The following is a 23,299-nucleotide window of genomic DNA, read 5'->3' as shown; positions in this document are numbered from 1 at the left end:
TATTCTTGTATATATTCTACTTCTAGCTCTGTCTCTAATTCGAACCCTGACAAAGCACCATACAAGGGGGTCATCGCCAACCGTCCCTCTTGAACCTGACATATAGGCTTAATTCCTCATCTCCCTACTGGTAGGCTCGTCTGTAGCGTCTCTTGGCTCAGCGTGAGTATCGACCTCGACTAACGAGGCGTTCTCGTCATCTTCCGAGACGAAAGTGAATACTTTGACTTCGGCGTTATCCCATGGCTGAGATGAAAACACAGAAAGGTACGCAGAAGTCAAATCAGCATCTGTCTGAGACGCATATTGCATGATTCAAAGGGCTCGACTCACTCTGCTGGACTGTTGATTGTCTACCAGGTACCTCAAGATATCACCGTGAGCTACGACTGTGATGACAAGCAGCAAGTCAGACTTTTGTCCTGTCTATGTGATACATGAACCATCTTGGAACACTCTGACAAGCCATTACCATTTTTCAATCACGGCGAGGGATCACTCCGTCCACGGTGCCACGTCTTTCGTCCGCAAAGATCGTTTTAACACGACTCACCAACGATTTCACTCTCTTCTCTATCTCTTAACCAATGTCTAACTTTTTTAGCTCGCTCACTTCCATTCTCAGGAGCGTATATACCCTGTTTACTAGCGTAGTCTTCCGATAATGTCGAAAAGTCCAGATCTGAGAAAATACCATTGTTGGATGATTTCAGTTTGGAAATTGGGTAGGTGGGCGTGTCGCATGCGTAGCTAAGCAGTGCATCATGTATATCAGTAAAGCTACCTCAGATTCATGTCCCCGTCCCCGTCGAAGGGGACGAGTTGGTTCCGACTCACGGTCCTACTTCTTGTAATGTATCTAAGAGGATGACAGGTTTACCTTCTTTATCTAATCGTTCTTTCAGGGATGGATATCCAATTAACATCGTTTCCATCGGTCTTCTCAACTATATATAACGACACACAGATATTAAGCTTAAGCTTCTTTCCCATTGTATGCAGCAGCTGAAGCGGGTAAGAAAGCTTACAGGTGAAGAGACCAGTAACTCGGCTGTTTTCTGGAAAGTATCTTTAGTCAATTCATTTAATTCTCGGGATTGTTTTTGACCCAAGGAAGTTAATGGTGCGTCGGCGACTGTGATAACCTCAGTGTCAGTACGATTATACCCATTGTGTCCGAGATGGTCAAAGCAGTGTGTTTGACTAACTGGTATAATCCGATGCAACACTATGAATACTCAACATCAGCATTTCTTGTGGATAAGAACGCCCACCACACTCCACTCACTTGTGTTCTGCCTGAGCATGTCTGGTAAGATGCAATCTCTTGGAAGTGGCTTTGGACTTTCTTGACATTATGAACTGGTTGTCTATAATCTATATGTCTATTCTTTGCCAACTACGCGAACGATCGATACAAGTGGGAAGTGACAAGCCAAGAGAGGTATGGTAATTTACTGTGTTGGTATCTGGATCCCTTACAAGTCAAGATCGATTGAGACGGTGTGATTCCAGCTAACGAGTAGGAGTAGGACAGACGAGATTACCGATGACCTCATCAGATACCACCCCGGCGATGTCCGCTTGTATTGCAATGTACCTACCTACCTCCACTTGATGAGTAACAACCAGTGAAACGAAGTAGCGGTGAATGAAGACCGTCATACTCGTGCTCATCCAGTAAACCAGTCAGTCACTCGAATGCACACGAGTACTCACTAGACAAGCATATCATTCGCACGCTCCGGTTCTGGATCTCGCTCGTTCCCCATGTCTTGTGTCATACACTCTTACACCACAAGCAGCCTTCGTCAACTACCTCGAGTACTCTTACCGACACTATCAATCTCATCTACACGACCTGTATCGTTATTCGTACCTTCCATACGAACATTCACTACTGTTCAGCCGAGATATATTCATCAAAACAGCCAAATACCATCCAAGATGAAATGCGTACTTATCAAAGACGGGACTGGGCCAGCAGACAATCTGTATATGGGGGAAGAGAAGACTCCTGAGCCTGGCAAGGGAGAAGTGTTGGTCAAGGTGAGTTTTGCTACACGATGGCCTGGAATGATACGATAGGTAGCTTACGAATAGTTATTTATCCTTTATCATAGGTCAAGGTAGCCATCTTTCCTTCTGATCCTAAACAGAGTGTTGCTATCGACCTACTGACATACGATGTTTCTTTTCCCTTTCTCGTTCATAGGCCTTCGGTCTCAACCGAATGGATCTCCTCCAACGAGAAGGTAAATACCCTTTACCTCCTCAAGCATCGAAAACAATCTTGGGAGTAGAGTTTTCAGGAACAGTCGATAAGTTGGGAGAAGGTGCGAAGGTGTATAAAGAGGGAGATGAAGTGTATGGATTAGCTTATGGTGTGAGCTTGTGTACCTTCTTCTCTTTCCTTTAATCTCGCGCCTCTTGGACCGGATACACTGGTTCATATGCTTATTCCGTTGTTTGCTTTACAGGGAGCATACGCTGAATATATTGTCAATCCCGAGACTATGTTACTTCCCAAACCCAAAGAGTTCGATTGGGTGGAAGCAGCTGGTATTCCGGAAGTATGGATGACGGGTCAGTCCTACCTCAGCGAAATATATATATATATCATAGGTATATAGCTGACACCTTAACGGGCATGACGATAGCTACTCAAGCTTTGATGGTTGAGACTCCTTTGAAAGAAGGTCAGAATGTTCTAATTCACGCAGTATGTCTCATGTGATACCATTACTCTACATATCCATCTTTTAGCTGACGTTGATGTATCGTAGGGAGCTTCCGGTGTTGGTATCGCGGCGATCCAAATTGCCTGTAAGCTCACCCGTACTTGCTGAAACTGAAGAAGGGAGTATGAGCTTACAGGACCTTACCGCTTTGGAATAGTACACGTGATCAAAGCTGGAAAAGTGTTCACGACCTGCGGATCAGATGAGAAAGTCGAATTCTTAAAGCAGTTGGGTCACAGTGACAGATTACATGTTTTCAATTACAAAACTCAAGGTAAGTATCATCTCACTACAATCCAACTTTGTCGAAGAGAGAAAGGCCATAATCTTATTCTTGATCTACTATTTGAATGATCTGTCCACGAGGAAGAGCTTATCGTGCTAACAAAGCGATTCAACAGATTTCGCCAAAGAGATCAAATCCCACGCACCGGGCGTAGATCTCATAATCGATTTCATAGGTAAACAATACTGGAATCAAAATATCTCGATCCTCAACTTGGACGGTCAAATGTTATACCTCGCTTTTATGTCTGGTGCTGCCTTCCCCGAGGGAGCGAACCTTGCTCCGATATTAGGTAAGAGGTTGACGATCAAGGGAAGTACCTTGAGATCGAGAAAGGCAGAATATCAACATGATTTGTTGGAGGTGTTTAAAGAGAGGGTGTTACCTGGTATACTCAAGGGAGATTTGAAGGTGAAGATTTATAAGGTGAGTTTTTGAGTTCTGAGAACGAAATCACCATCGAGCCAGAACACTTCGTGGAGTTCGAATGATCTCTTGACCCTTTCTCTTGTTTGATCCTTGCTGATATGTTTTTATCCGACCTGGCCCAGACATACCCCTGGACAGATGTCATTCAGGCTCATAGAGATATGGAAGGGAACAAGAACAGCGGCAAGGTGAGTGATATGAGACACTGCAAATATAGGCGTTGATACTCAGCTGATTGACTATGTATCGCTTTAGATCGTCCTCGAAGTCACCCAGTAGGCGTACATCAACAACAGAGGGGCCGCACATGATAGGTAGGGATGGATGAACGTCGTATAGTCTGGTTCTGTATGTTTAGTATGCCTGAATGAGAGATGCATAATGGTTCTCGCTTTACATGTGATGCACATATCCATCTTTGGATGCAGATATCGAGATACCTTTTCGAACAGGTGTAGTAGGAGGCTTGGTGTACACGGAGATATGTCTCATCTCCGTGTCAGGTGAAGGGATTCGGTTTTTTCGTCCAAATCAACAATTCACCACCATACGAGTAAATAGTCGGATGTTCTTCATCTCTGATTGATAGATACCAGAATACTGCATAAACACCCTACTCACCTCTCCAAGAGGACACACCCGCCTTCAACGCACTCACTCTGACAAACTCCTTGCATTCCTCTCAATCATTTTCACAATGTCCCTCCGATCAGTATCCACTCTTCGCCCAATTCTCCCTCGTACCACTCCCACCCTCACTCGAACCTACGCTGTCAAATCCTCTTCTTCCTCATCAGGTAATCCCGCTCTCCACGTTCCAACAGACAGTCGATCCGACCTACTTCGTCAAGTCCTCTACCCTCTCGATTCGTATTCACCTACTTCATCATCTCCAACCGGAACATATCATGCAGATCACTTAAATCGTCTACAGGCAGTAATTCCCTCGGAGGAAGTTCACGAGACCATTGAAAGAGCTTGGCAACTGCATCAACGTCACCTCCGTCAATCCCGTCAGAAGATGTTGGATGCAAAATTCAAAGCTATGGTGGAAGCTTGTAATGAATTAGAAGCTATTACTAATCCGTCTAACGGAGGGGTAGAAAGTGTTGAAGGGAAGGGGGGAAAGTATCATAGAAGGATATATGAGATTGCTACTTCCACTACACATCAGGCTGAACGAACTGCCGAAGAAAGATCTCAGAAGGGAAAGAAGAGTGTTGAACAGAGATGGAAAGAAACTAGGATACCTGGATTGTTCCCTAGAGAAAGTTGGGTACCGGTTGAAAGTAAAGGAAAAGGATGGGAATATGATTGGGTAAGACCTGGCTATTAAGCTCAAAAGGTGAGTAATGATCATTATCTTACTAGTTGCCTTCTTCTCTTGCTTTCTTCCCCCTATAGTTTATTCTTGTTGTCTATGATCTTGAAAGACTGTTTCATTTTCATCTTTTGGTTTGCTGTTACTCAGTTTTTACAGTCAAAGATACAAGCTGATCACGGAACGTCGACTTCTAGCAGATAAATACCCATCAATGATATTTGTCGATATAAAGAAATCTAGACGACTTATACTCATACTCTTATATACAACTATAAATGCATGAAACGTTCTCCACCACATCCCCCTTATCTCTCAATCGAACAAATCGTTATATCATTAAACTCATGACACTCGTAAAGGAACAATCTTCTTCCACACCCTTCCTACTTTCTTTCTTTATCTCCTAATACTAAATAATATTGCTCAATTCGCATGATCCTATTCTTTCACTCCCTACTCGCCCAATTAGCGCCAGCCTTGATCTGTGCAATATCAATACCTTCTTCATCCAAGATGGACTTGAGATAGACGATATCAGCTTTAGCTTGTCGGAGATCGTCTGAACCGAGTTGAGGTAATGCTGATTGCTGTTAATGAAAATTCCAATACATCAAATCAGCTCGGTATTTTGCAAAAGCAGTGAATGATGTGGGGAGAAGTAAAAGGGCATACTTCGAATGAGTAGGAAAACGAAAAAAAAAAAAGTTATAAAATATCAGGGATTGGGGACGAGGATTGTGATGTGGACTTTAGCACTAACCAATTTACCGACTTTTTCAATAATCACTTCTCTATATTTATCTGGCGATTCGACGAGATGGGAATAACCTTTGGAGAGTTGATAAGGTCTTGCAGTAAGGCTTATGAATTTAACGAATATATCAGCTTGTGGAATCATGGGATAAAACTGCCTGAAGTACTTTAGGAGGATCACTCACGGTGGTGCAGTACCTTGAACATAAGCATTAGGCAAAGAGAAATCCGTATTACCCCTATACCCGACTCACATCAGTTTTCATTACCATTGTCGTATTTACGATGACGACACTGCACTCACGTCAAGATATGTGTATCGTTATCTTTATCTAACCCATTCTGCTTCTGTTTCTCCTGAAGTTGATCCTGGTCATCCAACTCTTTCAACCTCGTTTGATCCTCCAACTTGGCTGGGTAAGTCCCATTGAAAGAATTGCTATGACTATTTGGCATCTCGTTGTCGTTGATGGCGAGGTACGTGATTGACGTATCTTCTTCTCTTTCTAGGTCGAATCCCATTTTATAGTATCAGGATAATGCCTTGGGATAACAGTATGGGCACGAAGAGATAGATGCTTACCTGTTATATATTTCTTTTTTTTATGACTACCTGTTAGGGCCAAAGTAGAATATGACGTTGAGTCTGAAGTATTGTGAAAAGAGCGTATCGGAATACTACAGTGTATTGATGTGGGATATCAGGTATTGGTGTGAATGGATATAGTCAAAAGAGAGAAAGAGTGTGAGTGCATAAAAAAAGGAAAGAAGGTAGTGTCGTGATTCTAGTTCATGTTCAGCGCATGGATTTTTTGATAATGGGTTTAGTGTGTTCGTTATTGGGTGATCCTAAAGGAGGGGCAGGGAGAGGGAGTATGACGTTGATCACCATCAAAAACTGTCAGTGTTAGTTGTATCAAAAGGTCAAAGCGTTTCTTGGGCTCATTACATCAAATTATGTTTCATTTCGTTTTCGTGCGACAGATCGTTACTAGTACAATTGAATTTAATATACAGATTTATGAAACTAAATCTATTCGTCGTAGACTTCACTTATACAGGAGCACTATACACCGCACCTGCTTTACATTGAGCGACCTCCTCCCCTTGCCCATCTAAGATCGTAAGGAGGTACATCATATCTGCCTTGGCTTGACGGAGGTTATCTGATGACAGGTTGGGTAACGAGTCTTGCTATGGTGGTTTACCGAAACGAGCATATCATTCAGCGACCATTCTAACAATAATACTGTATATTCAAGTATATCGTAATATGGTATGGATGGGTTCACTCACCAGCTTAGCTACTTTACGGGCTATGACAACGTTCATTCCTGGTTCTTCTACTAGGTGAGTGTAATCGGACGACAGGGAGTATTGAGGGAGGGGACTATAGGTTTGTCAGCTCACTTCATCCCATATGGACTGTGGACTGTATAGGTTTAAGGGCTGTGCATGATAAGTGGATACTTACGATGGCGACTGTTCCTCTGAAAACCTTCTATAAGAAGTAGATGGAGACGGTGTTCCGTACCTGCTCAACAATACAGCAGATAGGTTCAGTCTCATATCCCATCCAATATGATGAAGAGAATCACTCACGAAGAAGCGGATTTAGGTGAATAGCCGTTCATATTGTATTGAAGTCTTGTTGTAAAATGGTAGAAGATGCTGATATAGGGTCGGAAATTGTTGATACCGTATGTAAATATATATACCTTGAGTGTATTGTATATAGACACAAAACAGAGGGATTTAACTTCTTCGTTCCATTCATACGACGCCCCCCTTGTGTCTGTATATATACGGTATGTAACTTTGCTTTGTTTCATCTCGGATTCGACCGTACTCGTAATGACATAATCCCAACCCCTGGATGATATAATCTTTCGTAGTCAGGTGATATCATCCCGCATCCTTTGTCCTTTGTTCTTGGTAGGTGCATCATCTGATGTCCCAGCCAGTCTATTCTTGGCAAAGGTTGGTTTCCCATCTTCCTTCTTGGGTTCGCAGCCACACTGTAATTTACTTTTTACCTATGCGTCAATCAGGCACAACGGAGTTGATCGTTCTCAGGGTGTATGACGTGTTATGACAGTCAAGACTCGGACTGTTGCCTGTGCAACCTGCCATTCTCACCCCACTGATCAACCCAAACCCACTTCTCACCCTCCGTCGGAGTCGGAAACGGACACGGAGCGGCAAAACGATGACATGCCATTCGAAATCTCACACTCTGAGTTTTAAGTGCCATGAATTGGTGAGACAGCTTGTCCCACACTTTGGCAACTAATGGAACGCCGACCATTCCCATTCAGATATGTCAATAATTTAGAGGCAAGTCACTTGGACGTGTTACTATCCATCAGAAATGCATCCGAGGTACACTTGTATATATGTCATTCAACCTGAATTCTTATGTACCGTATCAATATGTCCTTCATCTGTACTCGGGTTTTCCAGTACTACGTTTCATGTATATATCTATCCCATAACCAGAAACACATCTGAATACAATTCATATCTATTTGTAACTATGTCCCTACTTATATACTATGACTTTCCTAAAAAAGAAAAACAACTATTCCCCCCGAGCCTGTTGAGCTCTCCTCGCAAAGCTATCAAAAACATCAGCAAATTCCCTTTCACTGAGAACACGGTATATGTAGCAAGTACACTCACACAGCAGCCAAGTCCATCTGTCCACCTTGAGACTGAGGTTGAGCCACCTGACCGGGTTTCTTACCCGCACTAGAAGGTTGAATTTTCGGAGCAGAAGGTACAGGAGGTTTACCACCGCCCAGTCCCGCTGGTTTAGCTCCTACGGATGGTTTGGCAGGTATAGCGGGTTTGGGCTTGATGGCAGGTGCCAGAGCCGGTTTGTTACCTATTGTTGAGGATGGTCGGGAAGTAGGCGGTGTGGATGTGGCTGATCCGTTCATTGCTGGAGCTGGAGCAGCGGGTGGCGGACGCCTTGCTGCTGGTGGAGGGGGCGGTGGGGGTGGGGGAGCAGACTCGATAAGTTTCAAACTATCATTGAGCATAATCATGTTAGCAGTCAGGTATACATCCACATTATGGCCGGCCTGAGCGCGGGCACTCACTAATTCGAAGGCGCCCATCCTTCCTGTCCGTTCTTCACCACCATCCACCAACCTATCAAAGCCTCGTTAGCTCCGAGTTCAACATGAACGGCAAGTATGGGAAAACCCAACACTCACCATTATCATCCTTCTCCTTCACTTCCACTTCTTCGCCCTTGACCAAGCTCATCTCTCCAGGTTGACCCGCGAAAGCATATAAAGCCTTGTACATTTCTTTGGCTGGAGCAGATGGTGCAGGAGGTGGTGGTGGAGGGGGAGGGGGGGCACCTCGTCCAGGTATTGAGGGTGGTGCACGTGCAGCACCAGTAGCTATAGGAGGCTTGACAGCAGCCGGAGCCTTGGTAGCGGTGGGTGCGGAGGGCATCGAAGCCATAGCTGCCGGTGCGGAAGGTTTGGTAGCTCCTGGTAAGGTTTTAGCGGTTGGTCGATTTGTTGGTCGGCTCTGTAATGTACGCGTCAGTGTTGCAGGTGTACGGTATATCGTTGATATGCTCACGGAAGGTGCAGCCTTCGCAGCCTTCTTGGCTTTAGGTTTTCGCGGTGGCATAGGATTCGATACTGTTATATCATCAGCTCTGAGCGCGTAGGAGCTTCTGCAAGATCTGATACTGACAGCTAGAGGCAGGTTCACCGGATCCAACAGCAATTGTATGACTCTTATAGACAGCTTCTCCTCGGACGGCTTCATCTTTCTTAGCGACGATCTGAGCCTTTTTATCCTTCTTCTTGAGGTAGTCGATCCTGAATAAGGAAATAAGCGTTACCCTTCTTTGTATCGGGAATTCAGACGTAGCGTGAATTACACTTACGTTGGACCGATGCTGACATTCATGTTACCTCCAGTCAAAGTCAGAATGACACACATCATTTCGGTTTTGAATGCACAAGTGAAGATTGGATCTCCCTCTTCGCATGGAGGTAAGTTGAGTGCCTGATGTATAGATTATAGGTTAACACGTGAAGCACATGGGGGCTGCATTAGAGAGGATCGATCACTTACCACAAAGTCGTCTCTGAGGTTAGTCATAGATATGGTCTTGATAGTGACAAGGGGGATCTTCCTTTCGAGGGAAGTAGTCACTCGGCCATCTTTAGCAGCGGAAACGACGAAATAGACAGCTTTGTCCGTCTGAAAATCACGGTCGTCATATAAGCTTAGCAACCTAGACGATGTATCCTACTCACGATTATCAGGAACCTGGGACTGAGTTTACTAGATCTACCAAGTTTTGACACCAACAATTCTGCTCTCGAACTGAAGTGGACCGTTTCGGCCGCTGTACGTCGTAACAGATGAATCAGCATTGGATGTATGTCGCCTTTTTGGGGTCAGGTATGTGTGGACAAGGATAGGGTATACTTACGACCAATCTGCGCGGCATTCCTCAACATCTCACCCTGTGGACTGGTACCTCCAACATCAAGATAATCACCCATAAATTTCCTCATACCTAGCAAACTAAATCTCCTCCTTTCCTTTCTTCCAGCCAAGACTTCATGTCCATAATCTCTCTTTCTAGCATATACCAGCGATTCTTTCTGGTTCCTCCAGAATCGCTGGATCTTGATGGCTGCTTCTACCTTCCTTCTGACATATGCTCGCCAGGCTCGTTGGATTCGGGAAGCCATGGTATGCCAGTATCGATCTCGTTCACCTTCGAGGTAGAACAGCTAGATTACCAAAGTCCATCAGCCGTCTGTGGGATATGAGATCCACACAATCTTTGGATATTCAGAAAAGAGTGGTTGTTGGGTTTGCCCCACTCACAGTCTCAGGGTTTTTGATGAAAGCCTTCGTTACACCCATCTGCCATTCATCTTTCGATATCTTAGCATCCAACAAGATCCTCTCGCATCCTGATCGATCATCGCCATCCCAGATATAATCACCAGCATACGAAGTAGCAGGAGAGAGCAAGTAGAATCTGAATATCAAGAAGATCGTCAGCCTTGAAGTATAGATAGGAAATCAATCGAGAATCTGGACTGACCTCTGAATCATCTTGGAGAATTCAGCTCGATAAGCGAAACCGGCTCTTCTGACTCTGATATTCTCTTGTAAACCTAGATACTTGATTTGATGTAAGATCGCCTTATCGTCGTATTCTGTAGGTGATCGATGTTGGTTGGGTTTGATGGTTCGTATATAGTGAGGTTGACATCTATTAGCAGAGCAAGTGAATCAGCGAACAACGATCGTTGACAAGGGTCTGCTGGCAAAGCAGTACTCACTTCATAAGATTGTCTACCAAAGCATTAGCCGACGCCTTGATTTTATCACCGGCAGTAGGAGGCCTTTTCTTATTGGAATGGTCCACTTTCTCAGGGAATAATGTATGTAGGAAATCATCCTTGGAGCCTTCGATCAAATCCAATATATCCTTAATCAGAGTATCCTTGTTCTTATCCGTCATTCCTGAAACGTTGTACAACACGTCACCGGCATAATGCTTGATCAAGAATTTGTTCCCTCTAGCTTCGAAGTTAGGGTTTGAAGCGAGCATGTTAGACCGTTGGATGAACGAGTTATCGGCTGCTGATGGATCGGCATGGGCGGTTGCAGTGGCATCGTTAAGAGTAGCGAAGATACCGGCAGGTCGTTTGTCCTCGATGAGCGAACATACGACTGCGTTGTCGAAGACTATGCGAGCGATTTGATAAGCTGCCGCACGTATACATTATACTGAGAAGGCAGCTTACACTTGATAGGCGTCCATTTAATCTGTTCCCTCACGTACTCTTCTTGTTCAGCTTTGAGGGTAAGCTCAATGAAGATTTGTTGCAATTTCTCGTTGACATAGTTGATACAAAGCTGCTCGAAACTGTTGTCCTGATTTGGGAGTCAGCTGGTGTCCCGTCGAAGATGAAGACCAACAAAATACAGGTAGCTTACTTGGAAGATCTCGAACCCACTGTAGCGCGACGAGTGTCAGTGCGGTTCAGTTTCCGATCATTGTATGGGTAACTCACTAGATATCCAGTACACCAATCACATAATCAGGGTTTTGCTTAGGTTTCATAGACACATTGACACGACTAACAATCCATTCGAAGAGGTTGTTGTACCTATATGAAACATAGAAACGATCAGATTAGCAGTCGAACATGAACATCGCAACGATAGCTCACTCACAGAGCTTTCGCCAGAGCATCTCTGCCCGAGCTCGCCTGAGCTACATTCTGCGGTACCTCATACACACTTCCTCTTCGTCCACCACGCTGAGTTTCCATGATTCTTGTCACCAACACCTTCTGCAGTTGCTGAGGATCAACTTCCATCAAATAACCGGCGAAATCAGTCACACCGGTATCAGCGATAGTAGCATTTCCATCATCTCCTTCGACAAATTCTACGTTTCCTAACCAAAGGATAGTAGCGAGTACACGGAAGATGGAATTTTGTTCGTCCGCTGATAATCCGATGATTTGCATTGCACGCTACATTCCGGATGATCAGTTGGACTGGCAGATAAATGGGAAAACTGAGATATCAATGGTTAACATACAATGGTCTCCTGGAAATCCGAAACATCGTTGATACTCTTGACATCTAGACATCCACTTCTACTTGTATAGGCATATGCCTCAGGTCCTTGTAATCCGAATGCCTCTGCGAGTAAACAAACCATCAGCAAAGGATCGTGAGACAACGTTGATCATGCGTGCTCACCTTTCTGCTCGGCGCTAGCTCCTTTGGTGAACTGATAGAATATATGGAAATCTCTTTCATCGTCAATCTGCCCTACCACTCGGTTCTGACGAACAATCGTCAGCTCAAATCGCTCGTCAGAGTCGTGATTGTTTCAGCCTACCTTTTCCAGCAGATAATTGGTAATTTGAGCTCCAACAGGTTGACCCAAACTATTAAACATGATTTCAAGGTATTTACCCTAGTTGGAGGCAAAGTCAGTTGAAGTCTTCCTCACCTCTCTGAGAGTATACTCAACTCACATGTCTACTAGAATTATCATTCCTAAGCGTCTTGGCACATCCAAAACTTTCCAACAAAGGGTTCGTAGCTAATACCATCTCTTTTACATTCTCGATCCCACCACCTGATGAACCTTCACCTCCCGATACAGCCGCTATATATTGCATTATCCTCTTGGCAGCTTCCGTCTTACCTGCACCGGACTCTCCTGAGATAATCACACATTGGTTTTCCTTCTCGGTCGTCATTCGGTAATATGCTGATTCGGCGATGGCAAATACGTGAGGAGTCATTTCTAGACGGTTTTTACCCCTGTACGAATTGAGAATTTCAGTGGTGTATATACCGAGATCTACAACAAATAATAAGTAACCGCCCAATCAAATTAGCACATGTCACACTGGTCTCTATAAAGCGGAGGAAGGAAAGGTTGGGTTGGACGTACCTCGGAAAGGGTTGACTGAGATCAACACATGTGCGATATATGTCTATAGATGCAGGTGCTGTTAGCTTGAGACACCTGTGTTCATAGAGTGGCAGATACCTCACGTAGATTTCCTGGTTGTTGAACCTCTGCTTGAGATTATCATTGATAGCTTCGTTGGTGATCGTACTCAGCAGTGTCATATCGGGTACACCAGCCGCTTTCTTCTTCTTGAAACCTTCACTCCAATCGGCCTACACGATTTAGTTGCACATCATCAGTTATTCATGTCGCTATCTTGAATGAGATAGGACACAAGACCAACCTTTTGAACCTTCTGGGATTTGGCTGCACCTCCTCCACCACCTCCTAGCAGCCCGCTGACTCCCTTCTTACCCGCCTTCTTAGAAATGGCCTGGTTCAGGGGATTGCAGAGGTGAGCTAGGTTGTCCGGGGGATTACTGGTATTTGGAAAGGAAGAACGTACCATGTTATCTGTTTACTGTCTTCTACCCCGTGTCTGTCACAAGAAGTCTTACGAAGCTACCGTCCGGAATGGCTCGCTGATTCCTGTGCTGCTCTCCGAGGTCGGGGATAAGACGATGGATGATATGATATCGGATGGCAGGTTGGTAGTGATAAAGGTGAAATGGATGCAGTGTTAATGTGGATGATGGATGACGCTGTTGGTTGTTGCTGTTGCTGTGAACCATTCAGGGTAACTGAGTGTAATGTCATTACAGATTGTTTGTAATACTCACTGGGAGACTATTGTAATGGACCTCTAGTTCCGGTAATGACAGCCAAATATAACACCGATCAGCTTGCCCATAACCATCATACCATCTTTTGTCTTCATCCAGCTTCTTCTCGTCTTTCATCCTCTACACGTATATATATACACACATCCACCTTTTTTGACATCCCTCTTCAGAATCTCATACATGCCCAACACGCTCTGCTCGACCATATGACAACACTAAGACCATCAAGGGGAGATCCGGGGATACATGAAGTATGTCAATCGATACCTTGAGCTGGTAAAACACTTGACACCTTGCTGATCAAGTCGTTGTGTAGGTATGGGCAGATAACCTCGAAACGGAGTTCGCAGCCTTACGAGCAGCAGTAGATCAGTATCCTTTCATATCGATGGTGAGTGTCCCTGTACATCTAGCTACTAGCTTGTTGCTGTAATACAAACGTCTATTTATTTCGTATGAGCTGATAAATGATTTGGTGGGTTTACATCGTAGGATACGGAATTTCCTGGGATAGTAGCTCGACCAATAGGTAACTTCAAGACCGGATCAGATTATCATTTCCAAACTATGAGATGTAACGTGGATATGCTCAAGATCATCCAGCTGGGTATAACGTTATGCGACGAACATGGAAATTCTCCTGAGATATCAACTTGGCAGTTCAATTTCGCTTTTAACCTATCGTGAGTTTGTTTTCTATCTTATTCCACCCTCCCAGCCGGTAACATAGGAACGTATCTCGTACCATTGAATCTGGTCTGTCATGTGGTGAAGACACAGGAGACGGAATTTAGCTTCTCATCAGTGTTGAAGGAGGGATGGACCGAAAACATGTGCTAACTGAATTGTGTCACCCCCTAATCTAGAGATGACATGTACGCTCCAGATTCGATAGATCTCCTCAAAAACTCTGGTATCGATTTCAAGCGGAACGAGGAAGAAGGTATCGACGTAGAGTACTTTGGAGAATTGTTGATAACGTCTGGATTGGTGTTGTTCGATAATATCAAATGGGTTTCGTTCCATTCGTGAGTACAAATTATCGTGCCGTTCCGCTCTTTATCCTTTCCTACTGAGAGACGCAGTGGATCAGGGAGGTGTATGGTGTGATATGCATGCTGTATTCATGGTCGCATTTCCCATCGTCCACCATGCCCGAATACGCTATTTTCCCCTTACTTGTACATTGTGATCAATAGCTGACCTCGCTGTGATGTAATAGCGGATACGACTTTGGATACCTCCTCAAAATCCTCACTTGCGAACCTCTACCCGCCAACGAAACAGATTTCTTCAACCTTCTCTTCCTTTGGTTCCCTTGCATATACGATATCAAACATGTCGTGAGGTCCGTCAAGACGCTGAGAGGTGGTTTACAGGAGATTGCCGAGTCTTTAGGAGTGAGTTCAGTGCATTCACATACTACCCAATCCGAGAGGCGTCATATTTGTCGTATGTGTGATCTTAGCTGATACATTTTATTGTGCATCTAGGTGACCAGGATAGGTCCTCAACATCAAGCAGGATCCGATTCACTCCTTACTGCTGCTGTGTTTTTCAGAATACGATCGAATTATTTCGATAATAACCTGAATGACGATTACTACAAGTGAGTGTTTGCTCTCAGCATACAATCTGACTGCATCACTCTTTACACACTTGTAATTACATCATCTCATTTTGCCTTCCTTCTGGGTACTCACATATTTCCTGCATTATCCATATGCTCGCTACTTCCACTATATCATCTGCTTTCTTCGATACTTGGTCATCATGGCTACTTGCTGACTCGCCTTGTCTGTAGAAACTACCTATACGGCTTCTCATCAGGACGACACGGTAAAATCTCACCGCCGGTCGCACCAACAGGTTTGATAGGGAATGAGAAACCTTACTAGACTTGTCCTTATGACCGAATTCCCAACTTCGTTCATGCCTTGTATACATATATCAAAATTTCTTCTTCCTTCTTTACGACGCAGCAGAACAGATTCTTGCGTGAACAGACTGCTCTTTCTTCCTCCTTAGGGAAAGCAACATATACCAAGCGTTTTTGCTTGATATCAAATTGCATGTAACCCATTTTTGTGATGTGTCGTTTGTTACTGACCATTCGAACATCTGGATCCAAATGCGCAATCGCCGTAGGTAAAACTATCATAGATCGAACCCTTGCCGACGGACCAGTGGTCAGCTACAATAGCTTGTGTGCCGCACTGTCTCACGACTTCAAATCGGGGAATGCCAACAACGATCTATCATCCGATCGGCTTTCTTCCTCAAATCCAGTGCTTCGGGTGATCATCTCTGAAAGTCCAGATGTACACATGCTGTACCCGTGTAACTGTGGCTTCAGGCTAAGAAGTCAGGTGGATGAACTAGCCCACTAACGGATGGGCTCTAATGAATTTCGGTGATCACTCTCCATCTCCCTCTCCAATTTCCGTTAAATACTGCTCACTCAGGGTCAGATCTCGTTCGGGATAACCATGCGGTCCAACAACTTCTTTTCTCTTTAGCCTGTTATCATTTAATTCCGACGTTCCTTGACTTGACTTATCTATTCTTGGCAGCAGTAGTACCTCAATCGGCATCGTCAGCGGTCAAGTCATATTCTGGTCATACCATATGTATACAGATCCCCACCTGAAAAAGCTATGATTTTCTTTGTCTCCGAGGAGAGAGCTATGAGAGAAGAGACATTCTCAAACGCCAAGTCTAGTCACACATATTCACAGTATGACCGTAATCAAGCTTCTTCTAGTCTCACTCTCACACAGTTTGTTGTCCCATTGGACCTGAAGATCAAACAGTTTTTTTTTTTTTTTACTTCGTATTGAGTTTGAGATGAGGTACAGATACATGTGCTTTTTTAATGGTACGTACTCATACATCGCAATGCCCGTATATTACACTCTCAACGGGATAATGATAATCCTTCCACTATCTATGTGGTGCTGATTGAATGAGATGTGTAAGCAGAGTGCATGGGTGTATGATCTGGAACCATCACCTTTTGTTATGTGTGAGACTGAGAATGACAAAGAGAGAACACATCGTTGATACTTCGTACTTACATGCTGATTAGTACATACTACTACCTCATATATCATATCATCTACAATCCCTTCGGCTGTTTATCGTGAGCTTTGACCGGTGTACTCGTATATTTGTTCTTCAGATATTTGAAAACTATCTCGACTCACTTATCGCTTTGATCATCTGTCCTGACTGACAGACAACCTTGTCATCCATCTCGTTCAACTCCCCCTAAATCTCTCTGCCGTATTCCTCGTGTACATCCAGGATTCCCATCTCACCATAAAGATATGGTCTCTTTACATCCTCCTATCTTTACATCATTCCCTATCATTTCGTTATCTGCATCGCCATACGGTTCATTCAATTCCGGTACTACCAATTACGAGTAGTTTTAGTTGCGGTGTATTTGCAGACTGAACAACATCGCATCTTCATTTGCTATACATACGCTACGCTACATGTGAACATTAGAATACATAAGTTACTGTTATTACACCGCTTGCTTGGGATCTACAGCAATTACGAAGTGGATTGAATTGAAACTTCGGAGGTATATCTGAGAACGGTGAATGTAACCGTACAAGTACGTGCCTTATGAATAATCTAGTTTCACTCGAGTCAAGTTGACTAAGATTACAGCTATTTAGCTGACTAACAAGGATTTTTTGCTTGTTAGACTACCTATACGGATGCGATGAACGTCTGGATGCATATAAAGTAAAGATCCAAACTGAGTCGAGTCGGATACACGTAAAAGGTCAACAGAGGGTATAAAATTAGCTCTCTCTCTCTCTCACACACTCTTATCGGGACAAACGCCGTCAACGTTCGTTGTCTTCGGATCCGCAGTTGGGTAACTACCGTACACCTCTCGAGCGAATAGAAACAACAAGATCTTCTTGGCTTGGCGCCTTGTGGAGATTGGACTTGTATGTCCATGAAACACCTTTTTATGGTTACTAAGCGAGACGATAACGAATACAAGTCTGTTTATGCATAAACGAACCACCCTCTCAAAAGACCATCAAACGACACAACAGTAATTTGATACACCACGCTTTGACAATTCAGACAAAGCTATTTACCACTCCTACCTACAATACACCGCATTCGATACACCGCTCTCAATACCCTTGGAACAAGAAGACGAAGACACAAACGAGAAAAAGGTACAATCAAGAATTCATTTCAATACCAATCTCAATCCAATCAGTACTACTCGAGTAGATCTGAGCTCATTCACGGTTATACACCGTACAACACTCGTTCCTTGTCATCACCTCACCATCAGACTTTGCTGCGCCTTCTTTTCTCACCAAAGAGGTGATATTCCTTAATGATAGATATACTAAGAAGAAAAAAGATCGACGTCTCTTCCTGTGTTCCGAATATATCGCATCAAAATCAGATTCATCGCAATATAGCATTACATCACAGGTGACACTGTACCTGCACAAACCGGTGATCAGATCCCGATAGACTCGACACCAAAAGTCATTTGCCCTTGCTACAAGCGATACTGTAAGCGAGGTGGTGCTGTTGTTTAGGTCAAACAAAGGTCGTCTTTCTACATCTCCAACTTCTTGTCTCAACCTCACAAGCGAAGTGGAGGAGGGTCCTTTGGGTATACCATATCATCCTCTCTCACAAGCTCCGACGGTCATTACCCGTCTTACTGATCCACTGCATCAGCTATACCATTATATCAATACCAAACGTCATTTAATCCTAATCCTTCTCAGTTCTTTTTCATCTTACTGTCTCGTCATTGCCTTCCCCTTTGCAACTATCACTTCCCTGTTTTTTATCATCTATCACGATAGGAAATATACATATATATATATATACCCATCAAGTCACATAGCCAACATGAGTGAGTCTTCTCCTTCTTCTTCTTCCTTCTTCAACCTTCATCTCCCTCCCTATCACCCCTGCGATTACAACCCTTGCCTGTGCGCATCAATTCAGTCATCATTAGCGTAAGATCCATCAAAGCTGAAACTTGTCTATTTTATTCTCCTTGATCCTTCCATCCTCGCCATCGGACATCAACTTCACCCCTTTCCTCTACTCATCTCACCTCACATACAATATATGATCAACTTTCGTCATCCGTTGGTTTATCAATCGCATCCATCCTCTCTTGCGTACTTACACATACTCGTATATACCATCGTACCATATCCGATCGATTTTGACTATTCGATAATTCCGATCAACGCGGCTCTTTGGCCCCATCCAACGTGGTTAATTGTGTCCGTGTGCGTATCTGCATCTACGCCATCAATAACACACACGACCATCACCTTAATTAATCCATCCTCCTGACAACGACAACTACCAATCTTCCTGGATCGCTCATTTGACTGGTCTTGGTTGCGTGATACATATAGCTCAAGTGCGAACGAAGAAACCTACAGGGATAGAAGACGATAGTCCGCCACATTCAGCCAAATTCCGAAAAAGCACTCGACATCATCATACCCATAAACATAGTCCAACTGAAATTAAGATGCCACCCATCGTTGGATCACATGATCATCAGCAGCACAAGGAGAGCGATGAGAGTCCAAAGAACGGTATTCATCAGCATGGGAGAAGAAGAGGTAAATCTTCCTTGCCACTCTACGTTACACCGCTTTCCTTACACGTGATACTGATGAGTAATGACAGATGACTGATGCTAGACTATCTGGTTATTAATAGCACCTGGTCAGCCGCTCCGGCGTGGAGACGCCTGTTTGATGTGTCGAGCGAAGAAACTCGTTAGTACTCTCTTCTCTCGCTCGTGAAAGCAGACTTCTTGAGGCTGAATTCAGTTTCCGTCGTAGAGATGCTCGGCCCAGAAACCTGTTTGTGATCAATGTGCCAAGCGCAAAGATCGATGTGTCTACGATGCTGTACGTCCTGCTTCGAGGGTCGAAAAACTCGAGAAGAAGATTGGTAAGCGTATCCCTTTGTCGGCTCTCACAACGCAGTGTTACTGACATATCAAGTGGTGACCAGCTGAGATGGACGCGGAGGACTTTCGCGAAGCAATGAGACGAACTGCTTTACGAAACTACGGTCGATCGGACTTCGAGAATTTAGCTGAATCATTGGCTTCACCTCCGTCATGCAACACTATTGGTCAAGATAATGGTATACCCAACTTCTCAGGGTTTGATCTGATCGATTCATCCCAATCCTCGCATTCTAAAGTACCAAATGGTCATGCGAAGACCCCCAATCCAATCTCTTTTGATCACATGCTCAATCACGACTCTGAGCCTCTTGTCGATATCAATGATATGCCATTATCTGCTTGGCCGTGGCCTCAACCGGCAACGAGCTCAACTCTCAATTTCAATCATCTCGATCACCAAGGGATGTTTCAAGCTAGTCAGCTACAACAAGCTCATTTGCCTGATAGTACTCTCCCTTGGCATCTGATCGGATCGTCGAACAACATATCTTTCACCAATCCATCAGATTCACCTCCTATCAATGGACCTTTTGAAACCTCCGATCCCTCTACAGCCAACGGGTCTGCAGCCTCCTCTCGAGCCCAATCGCACGATTCGACCTCTTCGCCTACTCCACCACACTTCCTCAAGTCCAACACCTCTCCACCCATTAGTGGACTGAATAATTTAAATATCAATTTACTCAATGGACATGACAGCTCGTTATCCATTGACGGTCTATCAACTTTCAGACCACAGGGAATGTTACCTGCTCACGATCACGTTCAGTCAGGCGTGCTCTCCAACCATGGTCTGGGTATAAGTCTTCCAAATGGATTCGGCTCCAATTTCGGAGCTTTTTTACCTGAAGGTCGGGAGATCACACAAGCTTCCGAAGTCATTCGCAGTGTGTTGCAAGTCAAGAGAGATGTTACCGCTGAGAGCAAATCCATCAGAGCTAAAGAATTGAGCGAGGGAGCCAGAGATTACCTGTAAGTTTATTTTTTCTTTCTTCTTGATGTGCATCTCAACAGAAATCGAATGCTGATTGGGTATGGTCAGACTCGACTTATTCTTCAGTACGGATCCACCAAGACCATTATATGGATCTGAATTCTTCACGGAAGAAGAGTTCAAAGCGAGACTGTCCTTACCAGAAAAAGATAGACCTCATCCTTCTCTGGTCTTTTCCATGGTAAGCGTTTGATACTTGGAAACCACTATCGAATCAGGCTGATCTAACTGGATTCTGATAGTGTACCATAGCCGCCTCGGAATCCTACATACCGAGTATCCGAAAACTCGCAGAACCCCTTTTTAAGGTCGCCACATCTAAATTGGAGATAGCCATACGGAAGGAAGATAGGTTGATCGATGCGATAAGAGCAAGCAAGAATATATCGAAGTGGTTATTCACCCAAGGTAGATTATTTGAAGGATATCAGTATTCTTGCAAAACCATCTCGTAAGTATGTCCATCTCAATCTGTTGATTTCTTCTGGCTAACTGTTGAGGGTAGGTTATGTATAGCATGCGGATTACATCGGATCCCATCTTCGATCTTCACTCAGGGTTCGGAATCACAGATGGCTCAAGATGGAAACCCTAGATATTTACTTGAGCCACCTAAAAGCCAAGCGGAGCTGGCTGAGAGGATCCACGCTTTGTAAGTCTTACTCATAAGCCACCGTAAGATGTCGAATTTTGCTAACTGGATGTGTCATTGATTTAGCTGGTCAGCTTGGGGTAATGATAAAGGTGGATGTCTTACTCATCATTGGTCATCGACTATCAGGGATGAGGAGATCATCACCCCGCTTCCCAGACCAAGCGAAGATTTCTTGTCGGTAAGTATCATCTCGCCCACTTACACTAGTGCACAGCTCTTCTCTGACTCCAAGCTGGATGATTTCATTTTGGCAGGATGCATTGTTCAACGAACCTGATATGACGTTAAGAGATCTTTATGATCTGGCCTACAGGGACAATGCATCTCCTCCTAAGTCTATATAGTACGTATCATGCTGGATCAAAACCACAAGCACTCAAATGCTAACATCATCTTATAGTGGCTATCTCCTCGCTGCCGAGCATCTTATCTACCGAGCCTTGAATGTTCTGTCTCAACCTCCCGAAGCTATGTTATCGTCCTACAGATCGCTGGGTCTATTCGGCCATTCGCAAGTATGGACACCACGCGAGCATTACCCTACAGCTTACAAGGAGATAATGGAGACTTCCCTATGGCTCGAGGAGAAGATACCTGAAGACTGGAGGATGAAGTTTTTGATTACTGGTAGATGGGGTGAACCCGATATTCCTATCGTTGTGAGTCAACCGGTTTTTACACTGGGATCTGTAACGGTAGTATACTCATTTTTTGATCATATAGGCTCTATGCTTGAAAACCGCTCGAATGCATTTACACCCTCTGGAATCAGACTTCGATCGACCCATTGGACTTTCCTTGGCATTCGATTCAGCTCAATTGATCAAAACTTTACAAGTTTACTATAAGAACGTGGTCACCTCTCCTGATCCTACTTCCCCAACTCAACCCCGTACACCCAGCCATACGAATATTGGACATTCGACGTTCTCAGAGATACCTGATAATAAGGATAATTCAAGGAATAGAGGTGGGATTAGTGGACCGTATGGGATGAGTCCATGTTATGGAGTTGTTCAAAAGTTGGTAGAGGGGTCGATAATCTTAGAGAAAATAGGCCAAATGGAAGGTATATGTCATTGACTTTCTTATACCATGACATATAGAAAAGCTGACTCTGTTGTTTTTACGTCTTATGCAGAATCGAGGAAATGCATGCAGGAAGTAACAATTTTGTTGGATGGGTTTAGAGGGTTGGCCGTTCATTGTAAGATTATGTGAGTGGATATTGAATACCTCAAAGTAAGATCACTGAGATGGGTAATGTTGATACAGTGCTGGGTATGTTGAGAAATTGGAAAAGCTCTTACCGAACGGAAAGTGAGCGAATCGCGATGGAACGAAATGGTATGATACGGAAGATATCACATGCTGTACTGTATTGGGAGATAAACAAACATAGAGATAATTCTAATGCCTCGATCCATCGGTCTCAAATTGATTTTCTTCAGAACAGAGTGGTTTGATTGAGCGAGTTAATTGTTTAGGTTTTTTGACTTTTGCTTCTTCACTTCTTCATCATGTAGCATACCTCGAAGTTCTCAGTAGTATTTCCTTCTCGTTAATGGCTTGTTGATTCAATGTACGGAGTTCTAGTTTGATATTTTGTGTACAGTACAATAGAAGGGAGAAAAGGAAGTATGAGTCAACGGTCTACTTGGTATAGTGCAACATACAGTACTGTGCATGTAATAGATGAGTAAGGATCTGTATGACAAATATGTATCATTCTGTGCATTTGCTGTATGATACGATATTGTATGCGACATTTATGAGAACGACCAGATCGAAGACGGATATCTACAGTACATTCAAATTGATCTCATCTCAGCTAAGATAAATTACAGATATACTCTTAGATACATACTTCGATGCACAGTAGATTCA

The 23,299-nt window shown here is 43.9% G+C and overlaps 8 protein-coding genes across 8 annotated transcripts; 4 read left to right on the top strand and 4 right to left on the bottom strand.

Moving 5' to 3' along the window:
• Positions 1 to 108: 108 nt before the first annotated feature.
• On the bottom strand, positions 109 to 1,356 carry V865_001320 (uncharacterized protein; the record flags this gene model as incomplete). Its single annotated transcript, XM_066225139.1, has 7 exons — positions 109 to 246; positions 334 to 389; positions 554 to 750; positions 838 to 947; positions 1,029 to 1,135; positions 1,209 to 1,228; positions 1,289 to 1,356. 7 exons carry the CDS (start codon positions 1,354 to 1,356, stop codon positions 109 to 111), a joined length of 696 nt encoding a protein of 231 aa, XP_066081236.1.
• A 591-nt stretch (positions 1,357 to 1,947) lies between these two features.
• On the top strand, positions 1,948 to 3,735 carry V865_001319 (uncharacterized protein; the record flags this gene model as incomplete). The annotated part of the gene is made up of 9 exons (XM_066225138.1): positions 1,948 to 2,049; positions 2,216 to 2,386; positions 2,481 to 2,586; positions 2,661 to 2,722; positions 2,787 to 2,826; positions 2,899 to 3,015; positions 3,143 to 3,453; positions 3,579 to 3,644; positions 3,712 to 3,735. The coding sequence occupies 9 exons, from the start codon at positions 1,948 to 1,950 to the stop codon at positions 3,733 to 3,735; spliced, it is 999 nt and encodes a 332-aa protein (XP_066081235.1).
• A 418-nt stretch (positions 3,736 to 4,153) lies between these two features.
• On the top strand, positions 4,154 to 4,792 carry V865_001318 (uncharacterized protein; the record flags this gene model as incomplete). Its single annotated transcript, XM_066225137.1, has 1 exon — positions 4,154 to 4,792. The coding sequence occupies one exon, from the start codon at positions 4,154 to 4,156 to the stop codon at positions 4,790 to 4,792; it is 639 nt and encodes a 212-aa protein (XP_066081234.1).
• A 434-nt stretch (positions 4,793 to 5,226) lies between these two features.
• V865_001317 (uncharacterized protein) lies at positions 5,227 to 6,055 on the bottom strand (the record flags this gene model as incomplete). The annotated part of the gene is made up of 4 exons (XM_066225136.1): positions 5,227 to 5,367; positions 5,541 to 5,640; positions 5,719 to 5,772; positions 5,838 to 6,055. 4 exons carry the CDS (start codon positions 6,053 to 6,055, stop codon positions 5,227 to 5,229), a joined length of 513 nt encoding a protein of 170 aa, XP_066081233.1.
• Positions 6,056 to 6,586: 531 nt separating this feature from the next.
• Positions 6,587 to 7,167, bottom strand: V865_001316 (uncharacterized protein; the record flags this gene model as incomplete). Its single annotated transcript, XM_066225135.1, has 4 exons — positions 6,587 to 6,727; positions 6,830 to 6,923; positions 7,008 to 7,067; positions 7,136 to 7,167. The coding sequence occupies 4 exons, from the start codon at positions 7,165 to 7,167 to the stop codon at positions 6,587 to 6,589; spliced, it is 327 nt and encodes a 108-aa protein (XP_066081232.1).
• Positions 7,168 to 8,114: 947 nt separating this feature from the next.
• Positions 8,115 to 13,482, bottom strand: V865_001315 (myosin-1; the record flags this gene model as incomplete). Its single annotated transcript, XM_066225134.1, has 24 exons — positions 8,115 to 8,151; positions 8,216 to 8,563; positions 8,638 to 8,689; positions 8,755 to 9,079; positions 9,134 to 9,195; positions 9,251 to 9,378; positions 9,447 to 9,568; positions 9,638 to 9,766; positions 9,823 to 9,914; positions 10,002 to 10,308; positions 10,406 to 10,562; positions 10,629 to 10,799; positions 10,870 to 11,278; positions 11,338 to 11,467; positions 11,531 to 11,549; positions 11,608 to 11,703; positions 11,771 to 12,075; positions 12,144 to 12,247; positions 12,308 to 12,392; positions 12,450 to 12,527; positions 12,589 to 12,920; positions 13,014 to 13,056; positions 13,118 to 13,246; positions 13,318 to 13,482. The coding sequence occupies 24 exons, from the start codon at positions 13,480 to 13,482 to the stop codon at positions 8,115 to 8,117; spliced, it is 3,825 nt and encodes a 1,274-aa protein (XP_066081231.1).
• Positions 13,483 to 13,962: 480 nt separating this feature from the next.
• On the top strand, positions 13,963 to 15,654 carry V865_001314 (uncharacterized protein; the record flags this gene model as incomplete). The annotated part of the gene is made up of 7 exons (XM_066225133.1): positions 13,963 to 14,007; positions 14,073 to 14,147; positions 14,249 to 14,439; positions 14,623 to 14,784; positions 14,979 to 15,156; positions 15,250 to 15,365; positions 15,561 to 15,654. 7 exons carry the CDS (start codon positions 13,963 to 13,965, stop codon positions 15,652 to 15,654), a joined length of 861 nt encoding a protein of 286 aa, XP_066081230.1.
• Positions 15,655 to 19,310: 3,656 nt separating this feature from the next.
• On the top strand, positions 19,311 to 22,736 carry V865_001313 (uncharacterized protein; the record flags this gene model as incomplete). Its single annotated transcript, XM_066225132.1, has 13 exons — positions 19,311 to 19,404; positions 19,505 to 19,563; positions 19,630 to 19,741; positions 19,805 to 20,735; positions 20,806 to 20,938; positions 21,000 to 21,208; positions 21,263 to 21,409; positions 21,476 to 21,590; positions 21,667 to 21,755; positions 21,813 to 22,071; positions 22,136 to 22,481; positions 22,554 to 22,629; positions 22,688 to 22,736. The coding sequence occupies 13 exons, from the start codon at positions 19,311 to 19,313 to the stop codon at positions 22,734 to 22,736; spliced, it is 2,619 nt and encodes an 872-aa protein (XP_066081229.1).
• Between the last annotated feature and the right edge of the window lie 563 nt (positions 22,737 to 23,299).

The sequence above is a fragment of the Kwoniella europaea genome, chromosome 1 (assembly GCF_036810445.1).
Source record: "Kwoniella europaea PYCC6329 chromosome 1, complete sequence".
Classification (NCBI taxonomy): domain Eukaryota; kingdom Fungi; phylum Basidiomycota; class Tremellomycetes; order Tremellales; family Cryptococcaceae; genus Kwoniella; species Kwoniella europaea.
Note: the sequence above shows the minus strand (reverse complement) of the source record. Positions and strands in the feature narration are given on the sequence as shown.